The sequence below is a fragment of the Gadus chalcogrammus genome, chromosome 6 (genome assembly GCF_026213295.1).
Source record: "Gadus chalcogrammus isolate NIFS_2021 chromosome 6, NIFS_Gcha_1.0, whole genome shotgun sequence".
Taxonomy (NCBI): domain Eukaryota; kingdom Metazoa; phylum Chordata; class Actinopteri; order Gadiformes; family Gadidae; genus Gadus; species Gadus chalcogrammus.
This window is the reverse complement of record NC_079417.1, coordinates 11,828,050-11,848,241: the sequence shown is the minus strand read 5'-3', so window position 1 is coordinate 11,848,241 and position 20,192 is coordinate 11,828,050. Positions and strand designations below refer to the sequence as shown.

The 20,192-nt window shown below is 44.2% G+C and overlaps 3 protein-coding genes across 5 annotated transcripts in view; 2 read left to right on the top strand and 1 right to left on the bottom strand.

Annotated features, from left to right (window-relative positions):
- si:dkey-178e17.3 (somatomedin-B and thrombospondin type-1 domain-containing protein) overlaps positions 1-7,410 on the top strand; it is a 12,840-nt gene extending 5,430 nt beyond the window's left edge. The window contains exons 2-5 of one of the 2 annotated variants that reach the window (XM_056592788.1): positions 3,227-3,409; positions 4,143-4,233; positions 6,714-6,872; positions 7,209-7,410. In XM_056592788.1, the coding sequence (XP_056448763.1) occupies positions 3,227-3,409; positions 4,143-4,233; positions 6,714-6,872; positions 7,209-7,314 (539 nt within the window). In that variant the 3' untranslated portion in view covers positions 7,315-7,410. Of the gene's footprint in view, positions 1-3,223; positions 3,410-4,142; positions 4,234-6,713; positions 6,873-7,208 lie in introns of both variants that reach the window. The other variant, XM_056592787.1, reaches the window with a different exon arrangement.
- Positions 7,411-11,474: 4,064 nt separating this feature from the next.
- snap29 (synaptosome associated protein 29) lies at positions 11,475-15,487 on the bottom strand. The gene is made up of 6 exons (XM_056591531.1): positions 15,294-15,487; positions 14,586-14,819; positions 14,301-14,494; positions 12,479-12,564; positions 12,292-12,396; positions 11,475-11,997 (listed from the first exon to the last, which is right to left on the bottom strand). Exons 2-6 carry the CDS (start codon positions 14,817-14,819, stop codon positions 11,837-11,839), a joined length of 780 nt encoding a protein of 259 aa, XP_056447506.1. The 5' UTR covers positions 15,294-15,487; the 3' UTR covers positions 11,475-11,836.
- The window catches only part of pi4kab (phosphatidylinositol 4-kinase, catalytic, alpha b), a 28,625-nt gene continuing 23,778 nt past the window's right edge, over positions 15,346-20,192 (top strand). For both annotated transcript variants that reach the window (XM_056591533.1, XM_056591532.1), the window contains exons 1-12: positions 15,346-15,746; positions 16,204-16,320; positions 16,808-16,901; positions 17,297-17,385; positions 17,539-17,611; positions 17,694-17,956; positions 18,351-18,417; positions 18,773-18,921; positions 19,089-19,154; positions 19,255-19,351; positions 19,541-19,732; positions 19,855-19,955. In XM_056591533.1, the coding sequence (XP_056447508.1) occupies positions 15,648-15,746; positions 16,204-16,320; positions 16,808-16,901; positions 17,297-17,385; positions 17,539-17,611; positions 17,694-17,956; positions 18,351-18,417; positions 18,773-18,921; positions 19,089-19,154; positions 19,255-19,351; positions 19,541-19,732; positions 19,855-19,955 (1,407 nt within the window). In that variant the 5' untranslated portion in view covers positions 15,346-15,647. The remainder of the gene's footprint in view (positions 15,747-16,203; positions 16,321-16,807; positions 16,902-17,296; positions 17,386-17,538; positions 17,612-17,693; positions 17,957-18,350; positions 18,418-18,772; positions 18,922-19,088; positions 19,155-19,254; positions 19,352-19,540; positions 19,733-19,854; positions 19,956-20,192) is intronic.

The window sequence follows — 20,192 nt, the reverse complement described above, 5'->3', positions numbered from 1 at the left end:
TCATGTCTAAGGCTTATTAAGAGGCTGCTGCCCTGTGTGACAGAGCACCCTGGCTCTCTCCTAATGCCCCGATCCCAGAGGCCTTCCTTTCAGGGGCGGAGGGGAGGTCGGGGGAGAGGGGGAGAGGGGGAGATGGGGAGGGAGAGGCCAAGGGGTGGAGCGCAGGAGTTTTCTCTCCGCTCCTTTGGAACAGCTGGGCATCTGGGTTCCATCAGAGAGGCGGTGTAGGAGAAGGAGGAGGAGGAGGAGGAGGAGGAGGAGGAGGAGGAGGAGGAGGAAGAGGAGAAGGGAGGGGTTGCTGAAAGTGATGCTGGGGTGGGTTGGGGGGTGTACAGACGGGGAGGAGGGAGGTGGGAGGCAGGGCAGTAGTTGAAAAGAGACGACTAAAAGGAGAGACAGATGGGGGGGGGGGGGGGAGAGAGAGAATGAGACAGAATGTGCCACAGCGCCAAAGAGAGAAGAAGATAAAGGCCGGTTCCTTGCGTTCAAGGGGGAGATGCGGGGGGTCTTTTGTTATGGAACCCTAAAATGGCAACAGACCTTTGAGAGAGAGAGAGAGAGAGAGAGAGAGAGCGAGAGAGAGAGAGAGAGAGAGAGAGAGAGAGAGAGAGAGAGAGAGATACAGAGAGTGGGAGAGAGAGAGAGAGAGAGAGAGAGAGAGAGAGAGAGAGAGAGAGAGAGAGAGAGAGAGAGAGAGAGAGAGAGAGAGAGAGGGGGGGTTACATGTTATCTCTGAGGTTTTTGGCTCATTACAATGACCAATTTGTCCCTCAACAACTAGCGTGACCTGAATGTGGCCGACAAGGGAAGAGCAGAAACCAGATTTGGATCACACAGATTAATTTAGCTCCTATAATGCCGGCTTTAATACTGCTTCTCTAAAGCTATGCCAACCGCCGAGAAAACTCTGGCTAAGACCCATCTCCTCACCATACGAAGATATCCTGTGAGCCCCTTTCTTCTTTCGTTTCATCTTTTCTTCTTTTGAACACTTGCTGGTTTTGGCCTGCTCCAGTCTGCTCCAGGTGCTGTCTATATATACGATGGTGCCTTGCATTTTTGAAAAGTTCATTTTTTATCAATCCTCATTGGAAACATCTCGGAAACCCCGACTGAAAAAAACCTACAAACCCTTCAGAAACCCACAGCAACCGCAACAACAATAACAACGACAACATCAACAATCACAGATGTTCTCAATGACAAAGGCTCCACATGCTGACTACAACAACCATTTGTTTCTGTGTGGAGGGCCCTTGGGTTCAGAGGTCGTGGCATGTGTTTCCTAGTGGGAACCTTCTCACTGTAATCAGCTCCAGAGCCGGGGCGGCCTGGCCCCTGTGTTACACCGGCTCCCTGGGCTGTGCTGCTGGGTGGTTCCGTCGGGGGACTGGCTTTAGGGGAGAGTGAGCTCAGGGACCACCAAAGCCTCCCAATTACCCCCCGACCTCTCCTGATCCCAAAGGCAGGGGGGGCTGCACTTCCGCACGTACTGTGTGTGTGTGTGTGTGTGTGTGTGTGTGTGGGTGGCTATTCTCAAGTGTTTGTGTGTGTTAGTGTGTGTAGTTTATGCTTAAGTGTATGTGGGTGTGTTTTTATGTGTGTTCAGTTATCCGTAAGCATGTGTGTGTGTGTGTGTGTGTGTGTGTGTGTGTGTGTGTGTGTGTGTGTGTGTGTGTGAGTGTGTTGGTCTGTGTGTTAAGTTATGCCTTAAGGGTGTGTGTGTGTGACTGATTCCTTGAGTGTGTGTGTCTCTGTGTGTAGCAATGATTGAGTGTGTAGTCATATGTAAGAGTGTGCGTGGATGTGTGTGTATTTCTGAGGGCGTGTGTGGGTCATTTCTGAGGTTGTGGGTGTGTAGTTGTGAGGGTGTGTGTGTGCGTAGTGGTCTGTGGGTGGGACAGCAGGGTAATACCCTTGTTCCCCCCTGAGCGAGAACCAGCCGACCCTCTTGGTCCGGTGCAGTGCAGAGCCCACCGGCCCGGAGATACATCAGGGGAAGGAAAGGAGGGGAGGCAGGAAGCAGGATAAGAGGAGTGGGGGAACGGCCCAGGGAGCTGATAGGACCCTGCTGGTGGCTTCCACATGTGTGGGTCACACTGGGTGGATCAGGGGGGGCCGGCTCCTAGGTCTTGTGTGTCTGGAGGGGGATAGGCGCCAGGGCGACAACCCAAGGCGTCAGATTTATATAGATAGATGCTTTGGGTAGTGTGTGTACGTGTGTGTGTGTGTGTGTGTGTGTGTGTGTGTGTGTGTGTGTGTGTGTGTGTGTGTGTGTGTGTGTGTGTGTGTGTGTGTGTGTGTGTGTGTCTGTGTGTGTGTGTATGCTTATATATGTCTGCAGGCATGTAGTTTGCTCACATGTGTGCTTGTGTTGTGTTTGTTCTTCTACATATGAATTAGTGTATGTGCATGTGTGTGTACATGCGTGCATGTGTGTGTGTGTGTGTGTGTGTGTGTGTGTGTGTGTGTGTGGCTATCTGGGAAAGGCGAGTGTCAGGTGGGCAGCACTAATGTGCAGGAATGCAGAGATTCCACAGTGGCTTTGTGGATCGGTCGTGTCACTGAGACACCCCCACCCCCCCCCCCCAGTGGGACCATGGGAATCTGTAGAGATGGGCGGCCCCTTGAAAGCGCTCTCTAGCCCCCCCCCCCTAAAATCTCTGTCTTTCTTTCCTTCTTTCTTTCTCTATCCTCATAATCCGCATCTTTCTCCCATCTCATTTGTCTCAGTTGTCTCAATTTTTCCTTTCATTGTCTCTTAGACACACACACACACACAAGCATACACACACACACACACACACACATGTACACACTCACACACATACACACACACACACACACACACACAATCACACATTCACGCATAACGTACACACACACATCTTGTGATGTTTCCATGTGTCACATTTTTACTAATTTTTTGCCTTTGCAACTCTCTTTGTTGTTTGCGTGAGTATGTGTATGTATGTTTGTGCTCAATTTGTTGTATGATCTTGGTTTGTTGAGATGGAATTGGCTGATGTTCCGCACTGCAACATCGACCCAATCGACACGCTGCACGACGTGAAACACTTTGAGGGACTCGACCTGCATGTACCCACATACATCGTGTCTGTGTGTGTCTTAGCCCCCTCATCTAACGTTCATAGCGTCAGCAGGCTCCCTCTGCCTCTCGCCCCATGTGTCAGCTCACCCCCTACCTCCTCCCTCCTACCAGCAGCCATCGACTGTGTGGTGGGCTCCTGGGGGCCCTGGTCGCCATGCACGTCCCCCTGCGGGGTGGGCAGCACCGAGAGGAGCCGCCAGGTGTCTGTGCCCCCGAGGAACGGGGGAACGCCCTGTCCTGACCTCCGGCAGCGGAGGGGCTGCTATGGCAACAACGCTGTATGCAGCACATCTAAAGGTGAGGCGAGATTGGTGGCCTTCCTGCTCAGGACTCAGTGTGTGCGTATTGAAGCTGCAGTAGATAAGAGTCCAGGGTTGTAACGGGATTGGGCAGAGGAGAACAACATTTGGAAATGTCCCTTTGGGCAATCCAGGCCGGCTGGATTGCCCGAACCAATCGGATATCCCCTGTTAGGGCAGTAACTGATATTCTCACTGAGCATTTCACCTACTAAAGGCAGACGGATGATTAGGACATTTCTATAAAATTGGACTCAAATTAGAGCTCTCAAATCTTGAACACCTCAAATGTACCTGGTATATATATAGTACAGTATAGTACACAATCCCTATAGGGTTGATACTGTTGCATCCGAGTGAATTTTCAGTTGAAATGGTTCACCTCTTAATGTCCCCTATTGCCACATATCTGATCTTAAGTCTTCAGTACAGCCGAAACATATCAAAAGCATCTGTTATGTTCTCCTACTGTTGACTTAGTGGCCAAACTTGACAGACTGAAGATAAGCCTCTTGAGTCTGGAGCAACAAGGTTTTTATCAGTCAAAGAAACCCAAATAATTGCTTACAAGTGTTGTATCTTAAGTCTACTTGAGTATACAAGCAACAATGCATTCTTAGTTTGTTTTCCTTCACTTTTTCTCAAATTTAATATGAATATTTCAATATCTTTGTTCACGTTGAGCTATGATTATTAATATCTTTGGTGTGGTTTATTTTATATTATTTTAGAGGTGGCTAAAATCCTGCCTGACTCCTTCAAGCGGATTTTCAAGGACCCATGGAGGCGACCACACATGCTGATGAAGGAGGAGAAGGCCAGGTAGGGAACAAAAGACAAAAAGGTGACCACTGAGCCAACTGCTTGGGACACAAAGGTCAACACACCACTTTCACTCATGGATTATGAAGTCATTCTTTCGATACTGATTTTTTTCAATGTACAGAGAAACAAATCTGACGAGCCATCATCATCATTTCATTACCATCATTACCTGTTAACAGTCACACAGACTCACCTGTAACGACATGGAATATTCTGAATTATAAGGGTCATAAATCAATCTAGAGAAGTAGATGCATAAGTAGTGCATACAAATAGAAATGATTTAGGTTCATGTCAGATTTTATTTGTGTCTAGGGAGAACTTTGATCCAATTGGAATTCACCTTGAGATCCTCAGATAGTATTCTTTTAAGTTCAGCGTCATGAACACAGGGACCCAGAAGAGTCAAGAAGGGAAAGCCAAGGCCAGGCTGACCTCAAACTACAGCTGGACATTGTTTTGACTGTAGGAGATGAGCACTGCGGTTGGATATCTGCAGGATTTTCAGATCTTTGAGCTGTACTGATTGTGGAGTGCTTCGGTACAAGCACAGGCGTGCTCTAACGCACTTAGACACACACACACACACACACACACACACACACACACACACACACACACACACACACACACACACACACACACACACACACACACACACACACACACACACACACACACACACACACACACACACAATGAGGGCCGGCCTTTTGGCAGGCCAGAGCATTTCACTTTGATTAAAGTGGACATTGGATACCTTTATTTTGGATGAGGCACAAAGCTACAGGGGATGGAAGAGACATGAGTCATACATGTGATCCATTAACCACGGATGACAGCATTAGGCTGATTTTATATAAACATCTGTCCCACTGACAGATGCTGGGGGAAAAGACTGCCTATTAATTTAAAGTTTTACAAATACTACTCTGACTGAAAAGAAGAAAATTACTGAGAAATGAAACAAAGTTAAAATATGAGAACTAGCAGTTGTGAAAGGTCTATACATTCAACACACTGCCTAACCCAATCGACTGCCCTTTATCCAGCAATTCTTACCTGTAATCAACACCTTCACACCAAAAAGCATTTTTATGAGTTGGTTGGTTTTAAACCTACTTTTGTATCTATGTTACAGATACGATTTGATGGATTCTTTTTAGTGTCATTAGGAGGGAATAAAACAAGGCAGTGTTAATAAGATACCCTACCTCCTTAGCTAGACATGAAAAGTCCAGAGAAATCTATAATGGTCCTCTATCAGGAGATAGCGCCCCCTATGGGTGAAATGGTACCAAATGTTTTCAAGACCTGCATACCAGGAATACAGCTGTAGTTTTACTTTTGCAACCTTTGGGGTTTACCTATAGGCATAACCAATTGGGAATAATTATGAGAATCCTGACCCTAACAATAGATATCCACAGATGCACAGGCACTATCCAGTAAATAACATCACAATTACAATTAGGGCATTTAGCAGACGCTTTTATCCAAAGCGACTTACATCGGTTAATCATCGGTTAATCACTCTAGTCACTAGAATGATGTTAGAGTCATACTAGAGTCTACCCTAGTGTATGCAGAGTACAGTAAATGTAGACTTGTTTTTATCTAATCTGATTAATTGGGATTAGTATGCCAATTTAAGAGTAAAAAATACGCAAAAATGTAGATACAAAAACTAAGTTAAGGAACAATGTGTTTTTGTTGTTTGTGCATAAATAATTCCCTTAAGAGTCTTTTACGTTTCATCATTTTAAACATTGAAACCCAATCTGTCATCAAGGTCCTTTGGCAAGGGACAGGTGCTGCCTTGTACATTAAGTTCTGAATAGAGACTTGAGGGAGCATTCAGGAAGAAATGCTAAGTAGGAGACATATTTCCTCCGGTCCTGACATCCCACTAGGGATGGTGTTTAGTCATGACTCAGTTCACTCATAGACCAAACAAACACGGCAAAAAAAATCTTAGGCCAGTTCCAAAAGTTACAGTGAACTGGAAAACCAGCTTTAATCGTTGTTTTTGAAGCACAGTTTGGGGCTCGGTAGAAGATTGTCTTTGCCTGCCCTGAGCCTGTTGAAATGATAAACAGATCTAGGCTTTGGCGGCTGCCTTCTGCTATTAAGACCTCGATCAAAGGTAACCTAATTGGCTTGAAGGCCACTGGACCTGGGAACGTCTGAATAGGAAAATGTTTGCAATGGCATGGGATTCTGGAGGAATTACATTGAAGTACAACAAGTAGGACACAGTATGTTGTTTGCTACTATGTGGTGTGGACGTCTGCATAAAATCAAAACAAGCAGCTGTGTGACCTGGCTCATCTTGAACCTCCATCTCTCTGATGTTAAAAACAAAATGGTTTGTTGCAAAAAGAAAATAAATAAATAAACGGGGATTCAACAGCATACGCCTTGATCAACGCTTGCACACATGTATCGATCTGTTCTATGTTGGCCTTTGCCCACAGCTACTGCGTGTACCTGCGGGTTAAGCAGTCCAGTGCGGCCTGCAAACTGAAGCTGTGGAGCGCCCAGTTGGTCCGAGAGAGACTGGTGTGTGCCGAATGCCAGAGTGACGCCATGTCCAAAACCGACCGCTGCAGCGGAGACGGCATCGAGAGCACCAGGTGAGCCACGCCTCTTCACCCATAGGGACCACATTTGCTTAGTACTTTTTGCTAATTTCCTGCAAAAGAGGAAAGCGTTTTAATCTGACATTAAGAGATTAAAGTTTCAATGGGCGGACAGAACATTCTTAACATTCCTACTACAAATTATATCGATGAAACGTCGTCAGAGTGCTCCCTTCTCCTGGGATGATGGAACAGCTGAAAAAAATGAGGCCGGACTTAAATGCGTGATACTTAACCCAAAACAGGCATATTCATTGTAGTAACAGTAAAAAAGTACATTTTGCATAGAGTAAAAGGCAGTAGTGAACATCACGATGACCCATTTTGCAGGACCTTCTGGGCGGCGGCCTCCGTGCCGGGTTGCCATGGTTCCTGGGTGCGGGAGTCGTCGACGGAGGGCTGTCGCTGTGCGCCGTACTCGCTGCTGTTTGTGTGAGCAGCCTCCAACGACCCCCCCCCCCCGTGCACACAGCCACGTGGTTCATGGGGTTATGACCGCCAATACCTTTCGTAAGACCCATAACCCAACCAACACCCCCCCCCCCCCCCAACACCTGCCACGCGATGCCCCCCCCCCCCCCCAGGAGATCAGCAGTTTCCTGCCACTTTTCTACTTTGCCTCACTCTCTGTACTACACACACTACGATGACGCCTGAAATAATATGCACACGTTCTAGCATTTAGAAATCAATATTTTTCTGCAGCCACAAATATTTCCATTCCTCCTCCAAAGCACAGAAATGCCTATATGCATTTTTACCTCTGACTCTTTGCTATCTACCTCCAATAATGCAACTGCATTTGATGCTTAATGTATAAATATATAAATGTAATATTTTGCTTTATACATTTTCTACTTACGAGTTTTTACGTGTAACGTGTATGTGTCTATATAGCAATGATTATGTGTATCCACCCGTTTGTTTGTTTCCTTTTCTAGATCCTTGTTTCCATATCTTCGTTTAATTTTACATTTCGCCACATTGATCATAACAAATCACTTTCATCCGAATGTACATGCCATCTTTGAATGTGTGTCCAATCAATCGACTCTCAGGGGTTTCAACAAGGAGTTTTTGTCCCCCCCCCCCATGGATCTATGGTTCAATACCTGCCGTCAACAAGGCTGTTTATGTAGATATCAAACAGTGAATTATAAATTAAAACTACTTGGTGTTTGTTATAGGTAATATAAGCTAGGGTGGAACAGATTCCAAATCGGTATGGACTCGAGCCGTTCCACCTGTCCATGGCTGTATGCAGTTACTTTTTCATTTTGTTATCCCTGTCTCCAACTCATTCCAAAAACAAACCAAAAACTAGATTGGCTTTAAAGGGGAGTTTTCAACAACATTGCTGCGTCTTGCAAAAAGTCACACCTCTGCTCCCTAGCTGTAGACTAGCTGCCAGCCTGTTGCTTCACTCCCTTCTCTCATTAGCAGATTCTCCATCTCCTCCCTCATCCTACACAGCTCTTTAGCACAGCCGGAGTACCTTAGCGGTTGCTGTGTTACATAAGGCCACTGTGTGTTTAACATTTCCACTAAATAACAGCCTATGCTCAATGAGCACATCGCTCTGACTCTGTTATGCTCGCTGGAGGATAAGTTTCATGTTCGGGCGAACGATCTGCCTTGACATTAAAAAAAGAACCCTGCCATGTATTTCCCTTGTTTATGTGTATTTATTTATTTTCTTTCCAAGCAAGCAAGCAAGGATATTATTAGGGCAGCACTGCATACTCTTGTACACTGTTGATTAGTGAAAAATAAAACAAATATACAGCCACTTTTCTTTCTGTCATCATCAGTTGGAGTCACCAATAGTTGTATTATTATTAGCTTGCATCACATTAATGCAAGCTTTGTATTGTTTTCTTCCTCTTTGTTTAATTGCCTGTGTAATATTTCGTGATTTCAAAACATCATCAAACACCACAGGTAACATTGCTGGTTTTCCCGAGGAGCAGTTACAGCTGTGGACCTGGTGTTGATAATGTAATTATATCCTCAGAGTTAGACCCGTGCTCACATGCACCAATTACATTTAAAAAGGGTGTATGCTGGGCAGTTCAGAACAAAAAAGCAAACATGCATCTGTTAACATATTTTGGGTGGAATTCTTGGAATTTCTTGCAATGGTAAAAATGGAGTGTGAGTTTCTGTGAAATCACCATGGCCTATAATATTGGAGTATTTTCCTATAATTTAGGGTTTGTTTAGACAGGCAGACGGTGAGGTAAGAATGAGTGAAACTGTTCCCCCTGTAAGCACGGCATGTTCGTCTGGTACACTGACAGGTCCTGTGACGCGACAATGTTTCGGCCTCCACCAGGATGGAGAAATCTTTCACTTGGTAGAATTGTTGTTATTCCTGATACAGATAATTTGTATTGAACTTATTATCACACGCTGATTGTTGATTCTTGTGAGCGTGCATGTACTTGAAACCATTAGCCACTGGAAATGATGTTGACCCGTACTAGTGTTGTGGAGCCAGTTATGTCTCAGAGTAAACCATCAACCTGAACTCCTCTCTCTCTCTCTCTCTCTCTCGCTCTCTCTCTCTCTCTCTCTCTCTCTCTCTCTCTCTCTCTCTCTCTCTCTCTCTCTCTCTCTCTCTCTCTCTCTCATCCCCTCCCGACCACCACCCATCCCTCTGCCATCCTCAGCATCATCATCATCATCATCCCCCCCTCCCCTCCCAGACTCCCCTCGGTCAGCACAACCCTTTCTTTCCTCGTACTACAACAGTGGCAATACAGTGCTGCTGGCCTGTCAGTCCGTGCAGCCTCTCTGAAGCTGGCTTTAACCGCATGTCGGCCGCGACCCAGCGCCGCTAACCCGCTGTCCAAAGGGCAGGAAGGCCCGTCTCTGGCCCAGTGCCTGATGGGCTCCGACAGCAGTGTGTTCTGGGATTACACCCACTGAAAAGAGCGGCATTCCATCACTGTCGGCCTTTGTCGCAGCGTGGCCATTGTTTGCTTACGACAAGACAGCTGTTCAAAGACCGCCCAGCCCCGCGCCCGGCGTACAGGGAGAGCGCATTTCCGCTTACTGACGCCGGCTCTCCAGCATAGACCTGTGCCTCAATATATACAAAGTATATATATGATATTCTTTTTTTAGGGTTTTCTTTTAAAGTATGTAGATACATATACAACCATATAATGGGTGTAGGCCTATACAAGATGGTCCCTCAGAGGGGCAGACAGGTATGCAGGTTGTCAAAAAGAAACAAACTTCTTTTTTCTGATTGCTAGACAGACAGACAGAAATAGATAGAGGGATGGATACACTATGCTAGTGTATGCTAGTGCGTTTTTTTTTGTGTGCAAGTGTGTATTTGCCGGTCTCTACTGTAATTAGTGCTTCCTAATGAGGGCCTGTGCATTGCCCTGTGGAAGCAGCTGGACTATATCAGAGGAATGATAATGAATAGCTGCCACCGCACCACACCGGGATGCAGACGACATACAGCAACACAGCTGGAAGACTGCAGGGCTTAATACAGTCTTCCGACTCCATTGAGCAATTAATGAAAGAACTTACTATCAAGTAGTGGCCATTTTAATTCTCCTGGATCACAAAGAAGAGATAAAGACTAAACAAGGCAGTTGGGCCTTCTGTTTAAATAGGAGGCTTACTTATGATAACTCTATTTGGTGGGGTTGTAGTTACCAGTGGAGACTCAGTAAGGTGTACATTTTAACTAAACTTTTAAAGAAAGAGGCAAAAACTAGATCAGCCAAGATCATCTCATAGCATTATCTTGGATTTTGTACAAAATCTATATAGAAATGCCCATGCTTCACAGGAGCAATCTTCATTTTGACAAGACATCATAACTCAAGGTAGTAGTATAAAAAATAGCTCCATACTGAGAATGAGATTAGGGCGCCACCTAGAGGAACTTTTGACCACTTAATTTCAAACTCAAGAGTTGCATTCCCAAATGTAACTTATATCAGTTTTTTTTACTGAATAACCTTTTATTTTATCTATATATATAATGTTGTTAATTTTAATCTGTAAATATTGGTAGTTCAGTTATAAAACAAAGACAATTAGATTAACGTTATTTAATAGATTTCAAACAGCAGATCCTTCAATTGGAGCAAGTTAGTGGTTTCTCTAGTCTCCTATTGTAGGTCATTTAAAGTGTTTGTCTCATTATGAAATTCAACTTTTTATATTCACAGAATGCAGCCCCACTGTTCACATTATATCTGCCTCAAAAACATCCTTATTCACGTCACAAATACATCTTAAAAAGATATGCACTAAAAGTCAAGTTGATTCAATCACCCTAGAAAAGAATACAACTAATCAAAATTGGGAAAGGAAAAAACATTTGGAGGATTTTAATAGCAGGCACAACAAAATAAAAGAGTTAGGCAAGAAAAAAGAGTAAGGCAATATGTATTAGGCAAAACATAACATGTTAAGATACCTTGTTTGATTAAAACAATTTGGGGTTGACAGCGACGACGTTCTGGCTACCAGCAGTTATACATGTAGTCATTTAGTAACTGCTTGCTGCTGGAGCATGAGCACATTTCTATAGTCTCTGTACATATCTCCTTCAAAAATATGGAAACACAATCAAATGTGGTCAATCAGTTGATTTTGTTTGAAAACATTTCAATGAAAATTAGAGTAAATGTTCTCAATTGAGTAGAGTCATAAGACACACATGCATATGTACTTAATAATATTCTGTTCAATAAAAACTGACAGATGGGCTTTAGGCATCAAAACCGCCTGTGTTAGTAGGCAGCAAATAAAAAGAAGGAAGATCCATGTAAGCAAAAAAGCAAAATAGCTAAAATACAATGTGTATTTCATTCATTTTGATAAAAAATAATAGTTACGTCATTCTGCTATGGACAGCTTTGATACCCAGCAATAAAGAAGCCATCTACTTCTGTCTCTCAAAGTTTGTATGCAAGTCAGTTTTATTTTAGGTTTTTGATTTGTTGGTTGGTGTTGTTGATCTTCAGGTCCATCTTATCGACCTTGTTCATCAGAGAATCTAGCGAGTCGTCTTGACTCTCGAGCTCCGACTGCAGACCCAATCCCAAGCCCTTCAGTCTGCTCAGTCCCAGGGACATATCATCTGAGGAGGACACACAGAAGAGCTTTAGGGTCAGACTAGGCTGTTTTCAAAAGGTGAGATATTATACCACCAGGTGTTAGTGTGTTTAGCCGTTACAAGCCGTTTTGAAAATCTGCCTCTTCTGACATCACAAGTGGGCGTGTTCACCTAGATAGATGGATATGCCCACTTGTGATGAACACACCTGGTGGTATAATATGTCACCTTTAATATAAGAGCTACATGCATCACGTCAAACGGGCAACATCCATTTTAATACCATTTTAAGATCTTAAGAGAAAGAGCTTTCCGTACCTAGGTTAGTGTCCAGGGTCTGATGAGCGGCCCTTAGATGCTGGTTCCTAGGATGGCCGTTCTGTACAGATGGGTCATCGTCTACTGGTGCAGAGGCTCCAAATCCTGTTTTTGAAAAGACACATGTTAATGTGACCCAGGTTTTACCAAGGTTAACACAGAGTGTTATGTACTATAAACCCCTCACCTGCTGTATCGATCTTTCTGAGATTGGGGTGACTGGCCTGGTACTTATCTTCATGTCCTCGACTAGAGGACAGGGCATTCTGTAATCTACATATGAAACAAAATGTAAACAGATAAGCATGGCTAACCTGTGGAGGGAGGGGCAGTCAATGTCAAAGCACTCAGAAAAATAAACAATTCTGGCAGATTTTGTTTAAGATAGGTTGGCTGAGACTTGGCGAGAGCGATAAGCTTGAGCAAAACAGGGATTAGCATTTTTTTTTTTTTAATAATACAGTACTAATAAAAAAAACGTAGATCAGGGTGGTATATATGAAAGAGTAGTAAAAGGGAAACTTCATCATGGTAATGGATATTAAGAATTGACAAAATATAGAATGGAATAGTGTTGCACGATACCAAAATTATGACTTCGATACTATACCTGCCCGAAAATACCTCGATGCTCGATACTGAACCGATACCACGTGAAAATCTAAATTATCTGGAAAAGAGATGAATAATGGGCCAGCTCGGTCTCACTATGGTTTAACTTTCAGCAGTTTGGTCCTTTCCTGCTTTTTTAGCAAATTACGTTAATAAATGAATTCTTCAGATCAGAGAATGTATTCCGATTGAGGCGTATCAATATATATAATACGCCTCAATCGGAATACAATTCTCTGATCGGAATAGAATTCCTTGCGGAACAGAAGAGGTGGTGTAGTCCGCTATAATTTACATGTATACACTTATTCCGATTGGTTTGGGCTGGGTGCGGCTACTTTTTAACCTAGAGAGATGGCATCAGCAACTGAAGTAGTTCGCAATTGTTCCGTTGGTACTTTTATGCACACCGAACTAGACCGCTGTCAAGGAAAGTGAATTTTTTGCCTAATTCACGTCTTTCTTATCACTCCGCAAGTAGTCCGGTAACTTATCAACCCTAGCGTGTCCGGTTGCTAAGCAACGTCAACGTGTTTGGCAGACTATTTCTTTGCTGATCAACACTACGAATGGTAATTGTAAAAAGACACACCGTGTGAAGACAATGTTTCATTCTGGCAAGGAGCCGTGTAATTAGCTGGATAATGTATCGAACGTCGCCGGTCATTATCGAAAATAATACCCTTCAGAGCGATGCAAGACATCTCCGCATCGCGTCTGGCTCCGGTTCGCCCTGTCAGGGCTTATTTTCCCAATAATGACCGGCGTTCTGTACATCATTTATCGCTTACATATATCATATAAGTCCAGACCAACATAACGGTTGTGCGTGAGAGACATACGGACGTACGCTTACCACTTTTGTAAATGCCATATATACAGTACATTCCGATTGCATGATAGGAATATATCTATTGTGATTAGAAATCTAATCGGATCAGAAGTGTCAATAGCCGCGTTTACATGGACACATCAGTTATATAGAATAACTCCATATTTCACTTCTCCTGTCTTTTTTCTCCACAATCCGAGGACTGTCGGCAAGCGCTTCCTAACTGCCATCTCGTTACGTCTCACTCTCACTCGCTCAGTGAATTGCCTGCTGGGAGTATGACTGAGAGTTGATACTGCTTGTTTATGTGCAAGACCTTTCGTTCAAAGTATTAAAACATTTTATAAAAGTATCACTAAAAAAAATTAGCATATCGTATTGTTTTTTGCTTGAGGGTATCGTGATACCTTTCGAGCATCAGTATACCGTGCAACACTAGAATGCAAGTCAGTTGCTAGGAAACAACCCATACATTTATCTCATATATTAATATAAAATCACATATATTACAAAAAAGATAAATCAACTTGTGTAATGTCTTAAAGAGGAGGCGATTGAGTCTTACTTGTCGCTGGCCTGGTACGAGTTGTTCTGCACAGGCGGTGGCTTGGTTTCTGGCTTTGCCTTGAAATAATTCATAAGACCTCCCCACACACTCTTGATGCCGTTGATGTGCCTCTGGCTGGTCTTCAAGTCTTCCTCCATGTTGTCTACCATCTTCTCTGACCTTTTCAGAGCCTCCCCCTGACGCATCAGCTCCTAAAAAAAAGAAAAGGCGAGGCCGCATGAGGCTTGTTCTCTCTATAATAGATTATATATAATGGCTACACAGATTAGTTTCGTACCATACCTCTGCAGTGTCCACACCCATCTTCTCTGAATCGTAGATGAGAGCAAGGGACCGGTGGCTGCTGTCCACCGCAGACTTGGCTGTGCGCATAACCTCCTGCTGCAGGTGTCTTTGACGCCTCTCAGCATCACTCAAACCTCTATCGTTTTCATCGATTCCCCCAGCGTTAGACCCATACGCTCCCTCTTCTTCATCATCATCTGCAAACGGGTTGCTGGACTTGGGAAAAGCCATCTGAACACAGATTAGGAAGAAACAGACAGGAAGCCGTCAGGAGGAAATAGTTTTATTTTGTACAAACTTGCAAATTAATATGCAGGATATAAACACTACCTAAGATTAGGAAATTATACTAGGAAAGGTAACGGTAGACCGACCCGCCTACCGCCAAAAGTCAGCTGACCCCGCTCTGAATTGTTCAGATTGAATATTGGAATAAACTTATGAAATTGATCTCTACCTCCTCGTTTAATTTAAGTAAAACAATGATAAAACATTGTCTCCGAGCATGACACAAATGTAAATCCTCTCCCTGGGCAGCTGGTTGTTTTAGCTTGAAGCTAACACAAACGGTGTTAACTTTGATGGCAGGGAACCACCACACCCATAACGCTGACTCACAAATCGATACACAACAGTGCACTGAAATAAACAATATCACCTCAGATAAAATGTCACAAAGATACAGAAATAACATAAAGTACAGACCTTTGACCGAAGCTAGCCTCTATCAGCTGACGACGAGACACTTCCGTCCAACACTTCCGTTCACGTCACTGCTTGTTGTCAATTGCTTCCCTCGAACGACGATAATAAACCTCCCAGTATTCATCAGAAACTATCCAATTTTCAAGTATAAAGTATGAAGCCTTTTTAAATCAATGTCAAATTGAACGCTTAGTACTACATTACGTAAAATCGAACTGTACAAATATTGTACCGGGGGGCTTTCCGTACTGCGGGATACTAGCCCCGCCACGGCCACCGAGAGCTCCAGCAGCACTCCCCTTATTATCGCTCCTCTCCCGGTAAATTTGCCTCGATGCTGGGGTAAACCTTACAATGTCTGCTTTGGGAGGTGGAACGAGGGGTTTTTATTTCAACACGGTGCTATCACTGGCCCGCTCATTAGCTGTACACCGTCCCGCGCCTCTTGAAAAGGTAAGAAGAATGAAGAAATCAGTCGAGAAAGGACAGATTGCAGTAATATACAGCAACAGGGTTGTTTAGACTCAACGCACTTCTCTTCCGCACAGGCGGTAGCGTTTCTGACGTGAAAAAAAGAAGTTCAGGCTACGTTTGACAGTTGTGTATCGTATGTACTATGACATAGATGTTTTACGTTGCGGTGTCATTTTTATTCCTGTGAGAAAACGAAGACACAGTGTGTGTGTATCGTTGGTACTCAAGGTTTAAATAGTGCCCCAATCTCACTAGTAGCGTTGCGCACTGCAGTCAAACAGGTTAGACTACCGGCGACTACATGTTGCATGGAAGAAATATAATAGAATCTTGGCCTTAAAGGAACAATTACGCAATTAAGCATTATCCTACGGATATTCATGTACACATTGCATTTTAAGTATGAACATAATCTTTCTGTGATGTCTTCCTCTAGGTCCAAAAGTTACAATGCATGTGTCCAGTAGAGGTACGAGGGGTGTTCACCTTGGATGTGAGACGCAGAGATGCTGTCATTGCGCTGGCTGTGTTCCTCGTGGAATCGGAATTACAGGTAGGGGATGGACTGTTTTGTGTAACCTAGCGGTATGTGTGTAAAACATTTAGAATTTCATGTCTACTGGGATTAATTAAGTATATTTTATTTTAGAGAACATGTTTTCGGTAAATTTAGTACTAGTAAGTAACAGTTAAAAAGTACTTGTATGATGTACATAACATGCAATGTAAAGTCACAAGCTGCACTTCCAGAAGAAAGAGAGAGAGAGAGAGAGACCGTACACGTAGGCTACACAGTAATCTTATGCTCTTGATCAGATTAGGCTGATGATTAAAATGGCTAAGCATAACACCTTACTGATGGTATGTGAGGATTACGTGATCCCTTTTAGTAGCTTTACAACACATTTGAATTAGATGTAGAATTCATAAAAGTAATGCTAGTAGTAGTATCCGAATGAGGCTCATTAATGGATGAGTGAAAAATATGATCGATTTGTGCAAACAAGGGCAGTGTTTTGATTTTTTTTTTCTTCTGGCAGCACAAAGACATACTTGTTTCCTACTTGCTGGGCCTGCTGAAGGGTCTACCGCGGGTCCAATGGATCGAGGAGAGCTTGGGGAAAAAAGGAAGGGGTAAGGGGAATGTTTAATGGTTAAGTATTTTGTTTTCATGTGTTTGGCTGTATAAATTATATGTTTTCATTTTAATGTCCCCTTAAGAAGACACCTCCCTGGGAGTTAATGTTATTGTTACTGCAATCCTTAATTTGTGTAACCGTTGCCTCAGGCAGGTGCTTGATATTAAACTTTAAATGTGTTTAATACTGACACTTTATCAAAAGGATATTGATACCTTTTAACCTGCGTCTCCCAGCTCCATTGATTCTAATATTTCTGCACTTCAGTTGGCTAAATCATAGATGCATATATAATGAGCTTGGTATTAATGGCTCGTTCATCACTTAATTACACATTTTCCAAGTTTATCCAGTCAGCTCTCTATTGATTTCTTCCTTTCTTCTCTTTAGATTCTCTTCCGGTTGCGGAAAACTTCAGTTTCTGCCTTGTAACCCTGTTGTCCGATGTGGCCCAGAATGACCCGGACTCCAGACCGCAGGTGGGTGAGCTTTGGGCATCGCTGTAGAAGGCCTCTTCTTTTCAATATAGCACACAACACAATGCATCTGGCTGCTCTATTTTCGAGCAACTAATTGTAGCTTATTACTGCAGCTAATTGCAGTGATTAAGCTCCATGCATTTCCTACACCAGATTCTGGATGCTGTCATGCAAGTCATGCAGAGTCTCCAGGCGATGTGTCAGACCCCAGAAAACCACGATAAAGGTACACACACACGCATCCGTACACCTACACGCCCGCCCAACACAGAATCAGTGCTAAAACGACCTGCTCTTTCTCCCTACAGTTTACCTGTGCAGGTACACTGTCCCGTGCCTCATCGGTGTGATGCGTGCGTTCGGTCGCTACAGCAGCACCAACGAGGCGCTGCTGTCCAAGCTGTTCCCCAGAGACGCCCCGCAGCCCCGGCAGGTGACGGAGGAGACGGAGGGCGTGCGGCGGCGGTCCTTCAACGACTTCCGCTCCATCCTGCCCTCGTCACTGCTGACCGTGTGCCCGACGGACACGCTGCGCAGACGCACAGGCACCCAACTGGATGTATCCACGCAGGTGTGTGGGTGTGGGGCAGAGACAAACAGGGGGATCGGTGCATTTCACCGCCAAAATACGAAATGCGTTTGAGTCATTGAATATTGATCTGTAATCCAACATTGATAAAAAAAGAAAGAAGGTATTTCCAAACATTTTAAAAAGTTGCCCGGAAAAATATACGGGAAGAAAAGACAAACATGCATTCAAAACATTGCTTTCCTACCTTGCTCTGGTGTGTGTGGATGTGTGTGTGTTTGCATTGGTGGTTGAGGTTTCTCCACCACAAATGCAAAGAGTATGAAGGCAATGAGAAGGTATCGCTTTTCCTTTAGTGTGTTCAGAGGCGACCATAGGATGAAGAGAAATTATGAAATGATAATGATGACGACTGCTTCTCTGTCATCCTTTATAGGTCAGTCCAGACGCTGGAGGTCATTCGCCCTGCTCCCCCACAACACCTGGCCCCCACCTCTTTGAAGGTACAGCCTCCACTGTAACTTGCAGATTATGTGTTCATGTGTTTTTCTCTCAACACTGTGCCAGCTTCAGCTCCCACTACTTTGATTACACAATACAGAAGTAGGGCCGTGGTAACACTTCCTAACTCCCCGCAGGTTCTGTATTAAATCCGCCCCCAAAAGGGCTATTTCAATGATATGATATGTTCACACATTATGAGTAATCTTTTTGGAATGCAATTCATTCGATTTGTTTTGTGTTTTGCTCTCACGCATTGTGCAGGTGAGATAGACACCATTTATTTCCTCATGTACTGAGAAATCTTCACATGCCTATGTTCTGTATAGCCACACCTGATGTTATCCTTCCTTTCAGGTGCCTATTTCCCCGACTGTAGCCCAGTAGACCCGGACCAGTACTTCACCACAGTCGGCTCCAGTTTCTCCATGTCTCCTCTGCTGTTGGGTGGAGGCGGGGAGGAGCTGGAGGTGCCAGTACAGTTGCTCAAACAGCTTCTTAGCATGGTAAATTATCCTCCCATTTAAAAATGTTAAGTCATGAGTATCATAATGCTAACTGCCATGGAAGGTTGAAATATGGGGGGTAATGTCAATGGGAAAATGCCCCAACAAATGAACTACTTTCTTTCTTTAACTATAAGTTACTACATTTGGGTTTCTTTCCTACGCAGGTGAAGGATTTCGTCTCGGAGTCCTTCCTAAAGTCAATGGATGCTACGATGCTGGAGGTGACCGAGGTGTGTAGGGTACTGCTAACTGTGTCGCGGAGTCATGAACAATTTCTCCCAGCGTGTCCTTTTACTTAACTGATATTTATGTGTTCTATTTATTCCGCAGAGTAATCCAGGCACCAACCTATATTACAAAACCTTCAGCGACCCGCTCTATGTCTGCGTGTTTAAAATGCTCAGAGACACCCTTTACCACTTGAAAGGTAACACAGCAGACCGATGTACTTTGTGGTCTGTTAATTCGCTGCATATGGTACACTATAAATATAAAGTGTTATAAATAGATACATCAGCGAAAGTATACATGCCCACCACCCATGGAGTTGGGATTAGTTTTGTGGCAGTAGCGTTCCACTTGAACACTAAATGTACTCTGTCCGGTCGTGACTCAGCCCTGCAGGCGGCCTTCGTGCGCGAGGTGCACGACTTTGTCCTGGAGGAGTTCAGCAGCAGCCAGTCTGAGCTGCAGCGCGTCCTGCACGACACGGGGAGCACGCACGGGGAGGCCAGCTCGCTAAAGCTCCGTTGCCAGGCCAACGCCGCCTGCGTGGACCTCATGGTGTGGGCGGTCAAAGACGAGCAGGGTAATTGATCTGGGCCGGGCCACGGTGCAGGCGTCGCGTCACATTTAGACTGGGGGTGGGATTTGGGGGTTTGGTATCCATGCTGACGGGCGGATCTTTATTCCCGCCGGCGATCTACACAGGGGCGGAGAACCTGTGCACCAAACTCTCCGAGAAGCTCCAGTCCAAAACCTCCAGCAAGATCATCATCGCTCACATGCCTCTCCTCATCTGTTGCCTCCAGGTGACGCTCCCTGTCCAGACCGTCGAACGGATCCTCACTCTAGTTTCCACTTCATATTTTCAATCAGTATTTTTCCCTTTTACTTCTATTTTTTTGTCAATGTGGTGACCCTTCTCCAAAAATGTGTTGTTCATTTTTTTGTTTTATTCTATGTTTATTTGATTGCATATAAACACAATCTTTTAAACAATCTCTACAAATCTTTTACATCACAGCTCAATAAATGCATGGGATAGT

What these genes read in the sequence shown, in the direction of transcription:
- snap29 (XM_056591531.1), bottom strand. Translation starts at nt 14,819, where the DNA reads ATGGCTTTTCCCAAGTCCAGCAACCCGTTTGCAGATGATGATGAAGAA. An exon ending in TGGGTGTGGACACTGCAGAG is followed by an intron (nt 14,495 to 14,585) that starts GTATGGTACGAA and finishes TCTTTTTTTTAG; the next exon opens with GAGCTGATGCGTCAGGGGGA. An exon ending in CAGAAAGATCGATACAGCAG is followed by an intron (nt 12,397 to 12,478) that starts GTGAGGGGTTTA and finishes TTTCAAAAACAG; the next exon opens with GATTTGGAGCCTCTGCACCA.